Source organism: Tachypleus tridentatus, chromosome 13 (genome assembly GCF_004210375.1).
Source record: "Tachypleus tridentatus isolate NWPU-2018 chromosome 13, ASM421037v1, whole genome shotgun sequence".
Taxonomy (NCBI): Eukaryota; Metazoa; Arthropoda; class Merostomata; order Xiphosura; family Limulidae; genus Tachypleus; species Tachypleus tridentatus.
Window position 1 is genome coordinate 45,534,722 of NC_134837.1, and position 17,335 is coordinate 45,552,056.

Sequence of the window (17,335 nt, forward strand, 5' to 3'; positions counted from 1 at the left end):
TAACCATTTCCTATAAAGCTAATAATGTTTTAAATTTCCAATAAATAATAAATGTAAAATCTATTACTAGTATAAGTATAAAACAGGTTTCGGAAGAAAGACTATGCAGCTTTAGATGCTTGTGTAAGTGCAAAAAAATATTTAGGTAATCATTCTAGAACTCAATATATTAAGGTTTTATAGTACATCCATGTATCAAACGATATTCTCTGTTTTCAAATATTTTAAAACAGTGTTATAAAACATTTCATAAACAATACCACTAAAAAAACTATTTACCTGTGCGTTTTTCCGGAGCTGGTAGTGTCGTCGCAGTCAAAGCGACAGAATGACTTTTACCCTTTGAATTTGAAGCGTAAATTGCAAGAAGGAAATTTGTTCCTGGTGGAAGATTATTAACAGTGAAGGCTGGAAAATCGTTCTCAGACATGTTGATCTGTAATCTATCTAGTGGTGAGTTGAAAACTTCTAAGTGAAACATCTGTTTTAATCCTCCATTATAACCTGCTTCACACTTTATTTCAATAACTGTTATCGTTCTGTTCGTAATCTCGCAATTTTTCACGGGATCTGGCCTTCCTGAGATAAACAATATTCTTTTTCAATTTTAAGATTTAAAATGTCTATAATCTGTCAGTTTACCGAGAATTTCAACAAATTCATGAGCAAAATTAGAAATAAAAGCATGAGTTAAGGAAAAAAATATATTTCTTTGAAGTTAAGCACGAAGCAACACAATAGCGTATCTGTGCTTTGGCTACCACGGGTATATCGAAATCCGGATTCTAGCATTGCAAGTCTTCTTACATACCGTTGTGCTACCGAGAGGCGTTTAACGTTGATGTATACAGAAAAAAAACAAAGAAAAACACCACGTTAGCTTCCTCAGCCAATACGTAGATTAATATTTTGTAATATTTTCTATCCCGATGTCTTTGTTTTACGAAAAATATTTAGTATTTAGTATTTAAAATAAATTAGCTTGAGTATTTTAAGCTCCAGAATACGTTACAGGTTTAGATAAATTACGACTTTAAAATAGTAAAAAAGTTAAACAGGCTTTGCAAGATAATTATCAATACGTGTCAATATTTAAGCTTAACAAACTTCCTTTGTTGTTTTTATCACTAGTAATCAATCTCTCAAATTTCTTGAAAGAGAGGTATTTAATATAAGTGAAATATCTCAGTTTTAACTCTTAAAATCAGTTAATCGAAAGATAATTGCTATTTTATAAATAATTACGTGCCCTTTGTTTTCACATATTAAATATATACATATTTTTAGAGGTTATCTTGACATCATAATGCATACAGCCAAATTCAAACATATATTTGTAGCTCAAACTTAAAGATCTTGCGAAAAACCACTATTTCAACTATACATATGCTTTTGCTTCCCTTTTCTACGAGGTTTACAACGCTAAAATACATATTTCGATTTCTCGCACACTTCATGTAGCCTATTGTGTAGCTTAGCACCAAAAAACCAATGACAACAAAATCTTCTACAAAACAGAATGTTGTAAATTACCTTTACGTTTCAAGTGTTCGACATATAGTGAAAAAGGTCTCTAATCCTAATATGATCAAGAGGAAATTCTAACAAATGAATTTAGTGGATGGATAATAAAATCTAATGTTCTTTGCAGAAGAGTGCATTTGATGAAGATAAAGTATGTCATGATTGCATGTGAATCTTACCTGCTGGTATAATGGTATAGTTGCAAGGCTCTTTCTGTGCACCAATTTCATTTTTTCCCCAACAACTCAATATTCCGTAACCGTATCTTGTTCTTGGCTTGTATGTAGCTTCACTGATTGTTCCATTTGTTGTGAAAGAACGAATCTCGATACGTTCAAATGTATTGTTCAAAGACCAATGAAAAGTTACATCTTCAGGATCTGCGAGAACTTCACACCTGATAATCATAGACTCTATCCTAGCGACGCCGTAAACGAGTTTCTGATCAGGTTTACAAACAGGAGCGTCTGTGGTTTAAGATAAAATTTAAAATAAACGCATGTTATATGTGCTTCCCACTCACTCTGAGTGTCTCTTTAAATTTCATCATCATCTACGTTTCATTTAATTTTATTCTTGCAGCTTAAAATCTGATTTACTTAAGCATCAGTAATAATTTTTAAAACTATGATTTGTAACTCTAAACTAGATAAATATCGCTAGAGAAACAACAGAATGCTTAACACATAATAATATGACAGTTTTCAAATGAATGAAATAACAAGAAATTCAAGAGAAACATGATATTAACCAAAATCACTTACAATGTACCCTCAACATTATTTCTTCACTCTCTACTTCTCCTTCCACATTGGCTGCGACACATTGATAACGCCCTCGTCTTTCTCGAGTAACTTTCTGTAACACCAAAGTCTGGTTACTGATTATAATACCCTCTTTTGTCTTACTGAACAGCGGCTTGCCTTCAAATCTCCACCCAACCTCCGATACCCAGGGATTAGCTTGAATGTTACAATCGAAGTAGACATCACTTCCTTCTTTAATAGTATCGTGCTGTATATTTGCTCCCAACGAAAGTCTCAGCTTTGGTAGATCTAAAACAGATGTAAGACGTCAGTTACAAGAAAATGTTAACAGTATACAGAGCTATTGATAAGTGTAATACACAGCAGAATAGATCTATAACTTTGATTAAAAAACTAATAACATTCGGTACAGGACGTAAACTGTCCTTATTAAGAAGAACGATTGTTTGAGTCATGTTATTAAATATATTACGTTATGTATATGACTTCTTAATTTTTACCAAAGTGAAATTAATTAAAAATTTAATAATGAATGCGTTTAGAAGACAAATCATTTTGTTTTGAAAAAGTAAAGATTTTTACATTGAGTAGTGTCGTTTGAGCAAATTTAAACACGTCTATTAATCCCTGATAAATAAATTAGTTAAGAAAACGAAGAATCTTCTTCAGTATTATGCAGAATGTATATCACTGCAATAATATAGATATTTAACACTTAGTGTTGTCCCCCGCTCGGACTGCGGTAAGTTTTCGGATTTACAACACTAAAATCAGGGGTTCGATTCCCCTCGGTGGACACAGCAGATAGCCAGATGTGGTTAGGCTATAAGAAAACAAACAACCAGTGTTAAATTTACTAAACAATAAAAAATAATTGCTTGATTTTTATAAAGAGTCTCAGTAGATTTTCTTGCAAAATTGGTTGATAGTTAAATTGACCGAAAAATATCAAAAACGTCTCTTAAAAATTTGAATTTTACACAAGAAGAACAAGGAAATTATTATTAAAAAGCCTCCTAATGTCAGAAAAAGATTTCATTCCATAAAATGTCGAGCCAAGTTTCTAATGGTGATTTTTAAAATTAAAATATCATTTTTAGCGCATAGTGTTAGATAACCTTTGAGTGAACTTATTATTAGATTGGGAAAAAAATGATTAAGAACCCAATTTGTTTTAAAGCTCCAACTTGATATCCTTCTTTATGTTTTAAATGGTAAAAAATATGTCATAATGTGGGGAAATGTTATAAGAATTGTTCATGATATTAATGTACATGTAAACTAAATTTTAAAAAAAGCATATATTAATCATATTTACATACAAATACGATCGTTTGTGTAACATCAATTTTTTAACCTTTTTTGAAATGTCTCTTTCTATTTTTTTATATTTGTCTATGCTTTTTAAATATAAATAAACCACATTATTCATTTCTGATCTATCTTTATTTTTGTGAAAGTCTTTACTATTTTTATAATTATATTTGTCTATTAATCAGCTGATATTTTCAATACATTAAAATTCAAATTTCAAATGAAAATGGATAATGCAAATTCATTGCAATGTCAGTTCTACATATTCGTTTTGTGATAAACATTAGAAGTTAGTAATATCAGGTTATCCCTTAAGTAATGTCCGATTTTAGGTTAAGAAAAAGAGAAAGGATTTCAAACGCTTTTAATGTCGTTTAATCAATAATGTATGTTTCATTAATTTTAACTACTTCCTGACAAGGATTCACAAGCTTCTGAATGCCACCTCTATACAATTCTTGGGGTTTGGAGGAAAAGAATATAGAGAGGATAGTTTTGACATCTTTATGTATTCCAAGCTCTTTTCCATCAAGATAAATCTGAAAACTTCGGAATAGGTGATAATCAGATGGGGCAATGTCTGAAGAAGAAGGAGAAAGTGGAAGTTTCTCCCAGTCCAGCTCTTCAATCTTTACAGATGTGATCCTTGCTGTATGGATCGTGCATTATACTGGTGAAACACAACACCTTTACGATTGATCAAAGCAGGCCTCTTTTCTTTTAGCGCAACATTCAAGCGCTCTTACTGTTGACAATAGAAGTCTGATGTAACACAAAGCGGATCACACCAAACGCTTAACAAGACTTTCCTAGGGTGGAGATCCATTTTGGGCTATGCTTTAGCCAATTTACCTGCACTGAGCCATTGTCTGGCGCTTAACATTTTTATAATATATCAATTTTTAATCTCCAGTCACTAACGTGTCCAATAAATGTGATTTAAGTTCACAAGAGTGCAGAGAAGTGCAAACGTCCATTCCTGCTCCAAGGTTGACATCTGTCAAATCATGGAGGACCCATTTTCCATGTTTTGAGACCTTTCCAAGCTGTTGCAGATAACGGTGAACTTTTGAAATAGTTGAATTAAGCTTCTGTGCTAATTCTTCAACTGTTACAGCTCACTCTTTATCAAGTGGAGCCAGCAGCAAGTCATCATTAAACTCAACAGGACGACCGGAACATGGCGCATCGCTTAAGCTGTAGTTACCTGATCTGAACTTCTGAAACCACCTTCGACATTTTCTTTCACTGAGAGCCTTCGCATCGTAACCATCTTGAATGTTTCGTGTAGATTCTGCTGCATTGTTGTCTTTTTTAACTCATAAAACATTATATGACTAATGTGCTTCTCAGACTCATCCATCTGCATAACGGTTTATTTGATTAATGATCTGAAAAAGTGGAGTTGAATCAGTTTCTTTTATTTGTCATTTTTATACACGTCCTGCTACATACTGTAGTCATTAATGCCTTCTATAAAGACAGAAATGGTGATGCACTTTGTGTATTAAATGTTCGGATGTTACTTATAGGATGACCTGATATACGCATAACTAGAACGTTATTAAATATATTATTTCGTGTATATGATATTTTTAGTGTTTTAGTCAAACTTAAATATTGGTAAACGTTTGGCTTCTCAAACAATTTGTATGCTATACATTCACGCGTATAAATATTTATGGTGAAAGTAGCTTGCTCAGGTATATGTATTATTAGCATACATGAACTCTGTCATAGTGACACGAGTGTTCCTTTTGTTAAATATTGAACACTTAAGTTCAGATGAATAGGAATCAGGAAACACACATGTTATTACTTTTATAGAATAATAATATTAATAAAAAATAGTTTTACTCTACTTTGAGAACAGCCTTACAAAATATGGTAAGTGTCCAGCCGTCTTCCAAGGCACTATTTGGAATCATAGGGTTATCTGCTTGGCATGATAAATATTTCCCGTGATCTTCTATCATGGGTAGAAAGGTAATCTTGCTGACAGTTACATTATCATTTCTCGGGACTGTTGTTTTCGATATTCTCTCAGTTCCTTTCCACCATAAGATTCGGGCAGGGGGTCTAGACCCACTTGACTGGCATACAATCTCTACTTGTCGTCCTGCTGAGAGGGGTCGTTTAAGTGTTGAAATTCTTACATCCAGAGGTTTTACTGGTAAAAGAAGAGTAAAGTTTATTTGTTTGTTTGTTTTGGATTACACGCAAAGCTGCACGAGAGCTATCTGCGCTAGTAGTCCCTAATTTAGCAGTGTAAGATTAGAGGGAAGGTAGCTAGTTATTACCATCCACCGCCAACTCTTGGGCTACTCTTTCACCAACGAATAGCGCGATTGACTGTAACATTATGACGCCCTCACGACTGAAAGGGCTAGCATTTTGGTGTAACGGGGAACCAGCGACCCTCGCATTACGAGACGAATGCTTTAATCACTTGGCCATGCCGGGCTTGAAGAGTAAAGTATGGTTAAGACTTAAACCACAGAAGGTATACGATAAGTTACCCTTTTAATCAAATTTGATTTCAAACATCTTCCAGACATATTCAATGTTATGCTTCCCCTAGTAGCACAGTGGCATGTCTGCGAACTTACAAAGCTAGAATCCTTGTTTCGATACCCGTGGTGGGCAGAGCACAGTTAGCCCATTGTGTAGATTTGTGCTTAAATACGAAACAACAAGAATATTATGTAATTTAAAGAAAATAACTTGTTGTATATGAGTAAAACCCAAGGCACAAAAATATGTTTTTAGAACAAGTTGTTTTAATTCATTGAGAAATGTCTTAAAGCATAAATATAAGTTCGTAGTTAGGAAGGAAAAAATATTAAGCTCAAGCCATGACTTCTATGTTTATTTTCTATAAGAACTGATATTTCATTCAACATTACGTTACAGGCTTAGAGAGATGTTTTAGAAGAACCAGATGTAAACTTTTTTTTCTAACACCAGAACAGGCTTGTGTTGAGCTTTACGAGATGCTCTATATATTCAGATTACTAGCCTTTAGCATCCTGTATAATTCGATCTACATGAATATTTTATAAAACAGAGAGTCAAGGAAATAGTCTACACAATTTCTTGCAAGGTTTATTTTCTGTACATAGGTAATACATGTTAAGCGAATCGGAGCCCATTTTACATTATGTGTTTCATATCGTACTGCTCGTTAGTTACTTAGAATTTGTTTCTAGAAATCGTAAGAAAAGAAATATAGGTATTATAATAAATTAGGTGTTGTTGTGTCTTATAAGAAATATTAACGAGTATATTTAGCTATAATAACCTGAAATGCATAGAAACAGTCTGAAATATAAGCCCTTGATATCATATTTTAGAAATAACGCTTAATTGAATTCAAATGATTATAAACGAATTGTATAGAAATGAGATAGAAATTTAATATTAATAAAGTATTTAAAACGTACAGTTGGCGCTTCTATTACTTGTTTTGTACTCTTTTGCACAGTGCAGATTTATTGAAACGAAGCATTAATTCCTAATCCATAGAGAAACATTTATTCTTGAGCAAATGTTATTGTCAGTATGTACTTATCCATTACTTAGGCAAGTACACATGAACTAAATCGCTCATACAACTCTTATGCTATACATTCATGCGAGTGAGTGTGTGTAAGTTTTAGATATTCATGGCTAAAGTAACTTAGTTATGCCTTATGTGTTATTAGCATACATGAACTGCGGAAATACAGATGACACTCGCATTCCATTTCGCATGTCATCCTGAATTAAGCACGCTTCCAATTATGCAGTATTATTAAAGTTTATCACTGCATCTTTGGTAATTTGATGCTTAAATCGAAAATTTAATGACTTAGAAAGAAATATTTCAAAGCCGTGTTGGTGTGCGATTTCAACACACCGAACCACACTTTTTATGGCGGTAAGTTAAATGAGCTGTGTAAAGCTAAAAAGGTTGTAATATACTTTGTCTTAACTTGTCTCTCGTGGCTGTTTTATAATAATTGAAAATTTAATACATATCACTGTAGATTACGTTTAAATTGCAATTAGAAGAGATCTCTATTACTGCGATATATAATTGGGATTATACTTCAACTCTTAAAATAACCTAGTATTCGAAACTATAAAAAAACTAAATATTTCAAAGTATGCACTTTGTGTAATTTACGATAATTAATATCTGAAACTTCTAAAATATTCTATTAACATTTTATAAACAAAATAATTATAGTAAAAACAACAAAAAGACCAAGAATACATTTCCTTTGAAAATATCTTTTTCTTTTTTTACTTCTCAATCCTCATGATAATATATATAGTTGTTATTTTGACCACTTCCACATAAAACAAAGTTCACAGCTACATTTTTCAGTTCTTTAGTTTCAATTCAGAAACACATTAGAGAAACTATTTTTCTCGTTGTATCTCAAACTAATGATGCTGAAAAGGGTATTTGAAATTGAGACAGCAATCGATTTTGGTGATGAACGTTGCCTTTAAAGTCAGAACCTAAATAACTGGTTGGTGAGGATATCAAGAAATACTTCAGAAGACATCAAAAGCAATTGTATTGATCCTAGTTGAAACCCAATGAGTGTCAAGAAAGATCTTTCCTGCTGATTGAACTGAGCTTACTCAGAACAGTATAAATGGTTATAGTCAATTACAAGCCTTTTTCTGAACTACATTGAGATACACTTTATTAGAAAAATAGACGAATATTTTACAATGAAGGATACCGCCAATTCATACAGTGATTTTGTTAATGTTATTACATTTTAACCTGAATTACATTAAATGACATCTAATGATAAAGCGTAACAGAAGTTTCAAATCTGATTAGAAAATTGTCTTCTTTGTGATCAGAAAAACTCGCCAACATGTGTTTAAAATAGTTAGAAAGGTAAAATAAACTTAAAAAGACTCTAGTGAGTTGCTGATAAAAACTTCGCTCTCATTTGCTGCTTAAATGATACTACATTGTTATTATCGTAATTAACAAGAGAAGCGTTAATATAAATGTTTTATATTTGTACAATGTGCAAAATGTTCTTAAAACACCTCTGAAGATAGTAAAAAAAAAGTTTAATGATTCCAGATTCCGTACATGATTGAAGCTGTTTGTAGAAATGTTAAAAACATTTTATATCTTTATATATTCTAAAATATTACTAGATTTTACTATTATGTTTATATCTTTTTTGGCATTTCTCATATCATGCAGCATTACGGGAAACCCACATGTATCTCACACTTTTTATATTAGTAAAATAATAGTCAAACATTTGCCTAGCTTCTACAATGACTGCAAAACGAACGAATAAATCTTTTGCAAAAAATAGTCTATATATATCATAAAATTCCTTTTTTCCTAAATATGCAGGCTTAAAAGCTACAGTTAATGTATTCAATATGAAGCTTAAAATTATATTCTACTACACCTTTTGGTGGTAGTACTTACGATTTAAGTCCACTGTTACTGATCTTGACACCGGTATGTTAAAGTCGGAGTTAGACGCTTGACACGTCAACACTGACATCAAATGATCTCTCTGGAGACGTTTGATTAACAGCTCATTCCGAGCAATTCCTCTTGGGGTCACGTTGTAATCATCGTCCAGCAGGGCCGAGTCTCTCCACCACGTGACAGCTGGAGTGGGGTCTCCTTCAACACAAAAGAAAATGTCTTGTAAACATATAGCTGTCTTGCTATTTCGTAATATGATTAAAAATTTGAGCATTGAAAAGTTTAATTTATAACCGAAAAAATACGTATTTCTTTTTTATAATCATGTTCATGCGACGAGTTATGTAGCTTTGCAACATAACCTTGTGCTAAATACCTACTCATAGCTAATTTTAAATAACAATAAAAAACAACTTTGTTAGTGGTATAAAACATAATCAATTATTTGGAGTTACGAATGACTAGTCATACTGAATGAAATAAACTATTAATTTTAGTGTTGTGGAATATATAAATTTGTACTTTTAATCATTTTAACTAACAAAGTGTTACAATGCATAACTATTGGAAAGCTCCTAATGAGAAAAATACTCTGTGTTTTGGTTAAATACTTTAGCTATGGTGCCGAAATTAAAACATCAGCTCAGAGTCAAAAGACTTCGAAGCGTGAGATGATAACATATTGATCAAATCTAGCTCGTTAGAAATCCACCATCTGGACCCTTTATCCTTACTTGACGTGCTTACTAGAACTTAAAGAAATAACAACACGAAAGCATTTATAATTTCTTTTTTACACTTAAAGCTACATACATAACCAGACCAAAAATAATTTAAAAAATAAAAATTAGGATATACATATTTCCCACACAGTTTAGAAATAGCGTTACAAGTTTCATTTTCATACAATGAGAATGGATTCTGTCAAGCAATTAACTGGAAAACAATAACAATATTTATTGATTTAGGTAAATAGAAATATTGAAAGGCAATCAATATTTAAACTGCAAATTTTATGTTATAAATAATAACTATTATGAAACACAAGTTATTAGGAACTTAAAATGTAATTTTAAGCTAAAATTACATTGAATAAGGGTACGTACTTGCAGTATTTAACTATTTTGCTAAATACTAAGTACATAAGATTTGAAACTTGTTATATTTACTTAACATTTTTGAACCTTTTAGTTCGTCTCTTTAATGTGATTTGTGATTTTGATATTATATTGGACTGTTCTCACACAAAATAAGCTTTTAATATAATAAGCACGTCAAGTAAGGTAAAACGGTCCAGATGATAGATTTCTAACGAGTTAGAATTGATCAATATGTTATCTTCTCACGCTTTGACTTGAGCTGATGTCAATAAGTTGTGATGTACTTTAGTAACATCTGCTTTACAGGTTTTCTGAACTGTATGGTCATGTGGTTAGTGGCGCTCGACTCCCATGTTGTAGGTCACTGGTTCGAATCCCCTTCCCACCACACATGTTCGCCATTTTAACTGTGAAAGCGTTATAATTTTACGATCAATCCCAATATTTGTTGGTTATTTCATGGTATTTCAGTGCTAAATTAGGAATGGTTAGCGCAGATAGTCCACTTGTAGCTTCGTGCAAACTTCCAAACAGCCCAGACCTGTATACACTTTAACTAACACATAGAATTGTCTGTTATTAATATTTTAACAAAGAGCAATGGGCCTAACAGATACACAGGATTATCTTAAAACCACATAATTTATTAAGTTTGATTTTTTATTGCGTCATTTACTTCTAAAAATAAATCTAATAACTTATGTATTACCTAGATAAGTCTACTTTTACACATCATTGAAAATTATATGTATTTAAAATTATTGTATAGTCACAGATACGCACAAGTTTTTCAAGAGGGTAAAATAGATTCGTGACTTACAGAAGGAACTTAATGTCAAATAATGTTTAATTTACTACCTCCAGCTTCACAGGATAATAACAAAAATGATCCTTCGTTGAATCTTCCGATAATTCCTTCTATATGCGTTCCTTCATGGTCCATGATAACAACATTTTTTGGAGGAACTGGAATAGATTTTTTCATTAAAATAAATTAACGTGAAGTTCTGGTCAACATATCATGCATAGGGATAAAAATTAAATCAACTATTTTGTTGAACTTCAGTCACTAGCGATCTTATCACTTTTAAAAAGAACTTGCTTCACGATGTATCTTACATATACATATATAAAAGTAAATCGAAACACATTTTTTTCACACATTATTTAAAATATGCGAATGATGTTATTATTTCCTTTGTCCATAAAAATTAGGTAAATTCATTTCAAAAGCATTTCATATTTTTTGTAGATATAATCCCTTTATCACAACAGCCTGAAATGTTAGTGTTTCAAAGTGCATGATACAATTTATGTATCCTTATCTTACTTTGTGACTAAGGCAGGAATCTAACCCCGAGTGAAAAGCCCTCACACTTACCATTGCGCTGGTTATGTAACCATAAAGTTCGATAAATATTTCAAAAAGTTAACCTTACCTCCCGCTTAGTAGAAATGAACTTACATTGTTACCATACATTCTTATTATAGTTTCTAGTTCCATTAACAAGCCAAAATTGTGTACATACTGTACTACTATCTTAAATATTTTAGTTAAATTATATTTAACAGGTGGTGTAAACGTTCGTAAGTTATTAGGAAATTTTGCAATAACATAAATGTAAACACTTGACAATCATAATGTGTATTAATGATGTCTATTTTTATTTCATGATATTGTTGATACTTGACACTCCTATGACTAATGTCAGGTGTATATATATATAGATGGATAGAGAGAGAGACTGTTAAAAGTAACTGTAAAAGAAAAAAGAAGAGATAAGTGGTAAAAGAAATGAAGTAGTTGGCATACTGTAATATGGATTATGAAATATTATTTGGCATATTATAATATGAAATACACAATAATTTATGCGTTATCATTTTTATCGCTCAATTTCTTTTTAGTTTTCTCATATACCTTTGATTAAACAAGAATAGCTGTTTATCATCGCTAAAGGATTATTGTGTGTAGCAAGAGTTTCTAAGAGATAAAAGGGTATTACCAATCACTCTCAAGTGACCTCTCCATTTTTCTGTACGTGCTCGTCGATAATCCACCCGACACTCATATTCTCCCTCATCCTCTTTTTTGACCGGTTCTATCTTTAATAGTGGGGGTTTAGAGGTCAGATTGAAGTAGGCACGTGTTCCTAGGATGTCGTCAGAGAAATGAAAGGCTTTGTAGATTGAGCCGTTGCGAGCATCTAGGCTATAAATTGGTACACCAGAATCTCCACGAAACCAGAGAACTAAAGAAATGGCGTCGTTTTCAGGTGGGAAACTTACATTACAGGGTAGAACAACAGATCGATCTTCAATTGCTGTTAAATTCGCTGATATTACTGAAATATGAGTAAAACACTTGGATTTGTTACTAAATTAAAATAAGAAATTAAAGACTTTTTAAAAACATATCAGGCAATAGTTATCTCTTCTTCACAAGTTGGTGATATTTCATTTAATGCAGTAATATGGGAATTCCTAAAGATTGTTGTTGTTTTTGAATTAAGCACAATGCTACACAATGGGCTATCTGTGCTCTGCCCACCACGGGTATCGAAACCCGGATTTTAGCGTTATAAGTCCGCAGACATACCGCTGAGCCACTGGGGGCGTAATTCCTAAAGAACGTAAACAATAAGGATCAGCATTGTAATTTTTGACATGCAATTTTTATACATTTGCAATATTTCTCGCTTAGTTTGTTGTTGGAAACAAAATCAATCTTTATAGTTACTTCTCAATTTAGCAAGTTTAAATCTTAGCAAATTTAAGTAAAGCGCATTTAATTACCTTTTGCAAAGCATCAAAATAACTTTTATAAACGTTACTAAACAAACGGTATGAACAAATATATAAACGTAATAGCGTCTATAAATTATTGACATAACAGCGTCAACGGGTGGTCTGTCTTTGTGAGAAATTCACAGGATATATGTGGAATTGTTATAAAAATATACTATACACTAATAAATGTACACATGATTGAGCCATTAAGTCAAGCATAAGGAAAGCATTCAGACGGCAAACTTACATCCATTGGTGATACCAACATTAGCAGAGTCTTAGAATATCTGTAATTACAATATCTATGCTTACTCAAATAGAAGGTTTCTTGAAAAATACCAAAGTTTTCAATTTATATCATTAAAATTGTCTATAACTCTGTGCTTTTATGAAAATTAACAGGATCATGTGCTGTTTCAGAAAAGAAAAATCAATAAAAATTTTACTTTCTGGTTCCGAAGTTCCATGTACTGATGAAAATACGTTATGGCCTGTACATGTTTAAAAATTTGATACGGGATAATATACGTATATATAAATAAAATATGTATGTGTGTAACTTGTGGGTGGATTGTACTTCATCATGTAACCTAGATAAAAAACAACGTATAGAATTATTAAGATTAAACGCTAGCAAAGTACATGGTCTAAGACTCAGCCCTTCGAAACATTGCTTGTGATTCACTAGTTATAAAAGAAAAATCATCAAGGCTGGTAGTGGATACTGCGTACATTCCAGACTGGTATTTGAAGCGAAAAATAGTAGTCATATGTGTGCAGTCATAACAGATTGCTTTGAGGATTACACCATAACTAGATGAATTTTCATTTAATATTTAGAAGTGGCTTAGATACTTCTTAAACATACATAAATGAAAAGAGAGATGTTGCTCTGGTTTCAATAGAATTCTCTCTTATTCAATAAAAATATTATGCTCATTACTTTAATAACGAGAAAAAAGTGTGAAGCCGTTTACTTAAAATGTATTGCATAAACAATTTCACAAAAAAATGTACATTAAGTCATTCACGCTGGGCAGCAAAAGCCTTATATGAAGTGTAAATTTCGAAATAATATTTAATTTCATCTTTAAAATACACTTTCTAAATATAATACAGTTTTTCAAAAAAATATATCTAAAATTTATCCATAGCAGTTACAACTTTGAAAATACCTCATTTGGGTAACTGTAAACGTGATAGATTAATTACACAATTAATAGGTTTGGGGCAAAGGTTTCTAGTTTATTATGTGTCCACGTGATTAGTGGTGTTCGACTCGCAATCTGAGGATCGTGGGTTCGAATCTCCTTACACCAAACATGATTACCCTATCAGTTGCGGGGGCTTTATAATGTGACGACTTAATCCCACTATTCGTTGGTATAAAAATAACTCAAAAGATGGGGGTGGGTGATGATGACTAGCCGCCTTCCTTTTTGTTTTAAATTGATAAATTAGGACAACTAGCTCGGGTAGCCTTCGTATGGGTATGCGCGAAATTAAAAAAAAAATCGAAATAAATTCATTTCATTATATTTTCACTTTTTCGTTGTCACTGCACACATTTACATCTAGTCAATAAAGAGATACAAAAAAATAAATAAAAGATGTATATGTGTGTTTTGGGCTATCTGCTGTTTTCACTGAGGGAATCGAACCTTGCCAAGGTAACGTTGTAAATCTGAAGATCAACGTTGTCAAATAGTGAAGGTGGCTTTTCTTGGAAGCACAAAACTACACGATAGGTTATCCGTGCTCTGCTCACCACGAGTATTCAAACCCGGTTTCTAGCGGTATAGGTTTTTAGACATAAAGCTGTGCCATTCAAGGGGTTTGAAATAAAGAATAATATTTCTAAAAATATAAAATCGCATTCAAAATGAATGAGAAACAACGTGTACCTTTTGTTTTCTTGTATTTTTAAGTATTTGCTTTTGTTAAACATTTCGTGAAATTATCGTACACATTTAATTGTTTCTATTTATGCTGCTATAAATAGAAACTAACTAACACGAATTAAAAAATAGCAGTTATTTGTTTTAAGTATCACATCTGTGTAATTATGCTGGAAAATGTTATTTAAATACAATATAATTCCTTAGTTTTGTTTTCGATAAAGATCTACATTCATTAAGAAGTAGTAAAAAGCTTGTTTGCTTGCTTGCTTCTTTTTAAACTTCGCGCAAAGCTACACGAGGGCTATCTGCGCTAGCTGTCCCTAATTTAGCAGTGTAAGACAAGAGGAAAGGCGACTAGTCATCACCATTTGCCGCCAACTCTTGGGTTACTCTTTTACCAATGAATAGTGGGATTGACCGCACATTATAACGCCTCAGCGGCTGAAAGGGCGATTATGATTGGTGTAACAGGAATTTGAACCCGCGACCCTTGGATTACGAGTCGAACGCCTTAACCACCTGGCAATGCCGGCTCACTAAAAAGCTAAGTACAAATAATGGACCATTTATAAAGAACAAATGACGTGTAAATGAATTAGTATAAACATATTCAAATAAAACTAATCTTCTATAAACTACAGAACATGCATAAATTGTTTAAAACAAATTTTGCTACGAGAAGAACAAATATTGTGTTCCGCTTAAAATATAACATTAACCTATCCTATTCCACGATGGTTTTGTAAAATAACTAATTAGGCTTTATATTTTTTGATTAACATATGCTGGGAGAAATAACTCACGTCGAAAGTACAAGATGCTTAGCAATGTACATTGTCCGAAACCCTATTACGTTTTGTGTTTATTTCGTTTGCTGTTAGCATCATACGAAAAAAAAAATTGTTTAAAATTGCATGTATAATGAAAATGGAGAAGAATGTTAATTATATTGTCCTTCTTAACTTTTGCTGGGTTCTCTTCCGCAAATGCTCAAATATTATAGTCAATAAATAAATATTTTAAATGTCAAATTTGTAAAAATATATAGAGATATAACTTCTGTCAACCAAGGCTCATCTTCCTTTCAGAATTTTCCTCAAGTGGCACAGTGGTATGTCTGCGGACTTACACAGTAAAACCGGGTTTCGATACTCGTGGTGGGCAGAGCACAGATAACCCACTGTGTAGCTTTGTGCTTAATTAGAAAAAAAAAAAACAAATAATATTTCAGAATTTGTAAAGAAACAAACAAAACTGGCAGGTATTTCGATGAAATTATTCGTTAAGTAATTAATTAATGATCAGGGGTAGTCAAAGATTATGAAGTGGAATAATGGCTCACGTGAATGACAGATAATGTATAAGTAATGTATGAGGTACTAATTGCTAAATACTAAGTACACCTCGGACATACAGTCCTTCAGGTCACTTGGGATCTGTAAATCCGATGCTAAGAATTTGTTGTAGGGTAAAGCGCAAATCCATTACCAGTGCTAAATTACCGAGAAGTACAGTTGAGAAGGCAGAGTTATAGGCGAGGCTGTAAAATTCGAAGAAACAATCGTTACGTATATGCTGATGAAATTATTAGATCGCAATTTTGAACAATGTTTAATTAATTTAATGATGGCTTGAAATATTTAATGAATCGGAATAAGTACGATGGCTTAAATAAATTATTTTAAACCTAAAATTAAGCTGATTTCGGATTCAGCCAGAATATAGTGCATATTTTACTAAAAATAGCAATGAAGAATTGCGTAATAGGCTATTTCATGAGACGTTTTTTCCAGCATTAGGATGATATAATATGTACCACCTTACACTATTTTAATCTTATCAATTAATTTTAGAAAATTCGTAATATGTTAAGAAGGTTTACTGAAGAAGTTCGAGAACTTATTTAACATCATACGAGAACTTACTTGAGATTATACATTATGAGGGTTGCATTAACAGTTTGGAAGGCCAAATTTCTGCATATCAACTTATAAGTAAAATAATCAAAATTATTTGATTTCTATATTGTCTAGAAACATATTTTATTAAGTTTATGTTTATAGTTTTGAGATATTATATTGTGTTTGTTTGTTTGTTTGTTTTTTAATTTCGCACAAAGCTAATCGAGGGCTATCTGTGCTAGCCGTCCCTAATTTAGCAGTGTAAGACTAGAAGAAAGGTAGCTAGTCAACACCACCCACCGCCAACTCTTGGGCTACTCTTTTACCAACGAATAGTGGGGATTGACCGTAACATTATAACGACCCACGGCTGAAAGGGCGAGCATGTTTGGAGCGACGGGGATGCGAACCCGCGACCCTCAGATTACGAGTCACACGCCTTAACACGCTTGGCCATGCCGGGCCCATTATATTGTGTGAAGATGTTTTATGAAATACGATGTTCTTTCCAACTTTATTTGTTTTAATGTTGCTGCATAAAAATAAAATGAAAATAAACATATAGTTTTAT

At 32.3% G+C, this 17,335-nt stretch overlaps 1 protein-coding gene across 2 annotated transcripts in view; it reads right to left on the reverse strand.

Annotated features, from left to right (window-relative positions):
- LOC143238813 (protein turtle-like) overlaps positions 1-17,335 on the reverse strand; it is a 206,355-nt gene that overhangs the window by 29,475 nt on the left and 159,545 nt on the right. For both annotated transcript variants that reach the window (XM_076479363.1, XM_076479362.1), the window contains 7 exons: positions 12,179-12,517; positions 11,031-11,138; positions 9,067-9,270; positions 5,485-5,775; positions 2,289-2,579; positions 1,704-1,991; positions 280-579 (listed from right to left, as the gene is read on the reverse strand). In XM_076479363.1, the coding sequence (XP_076335478.1) occupies positions 280-579; positions 1,704-1,991; positions 2,289-2,579; positions 5,485-5,775; positions 9,067-9,270; positions 11,031-11,138; positions 12,179-12,517 (1,821 nt within the window). The remainder of the gene's footprint in view (positions 1-279; positions 580-1,703; positions 1,992-2,288; positions 2,580-5,484; positions 5,776-9,066; positions 9,271-11,030; positions 11,139-12,178; positions 12,518-17,335) is intronic.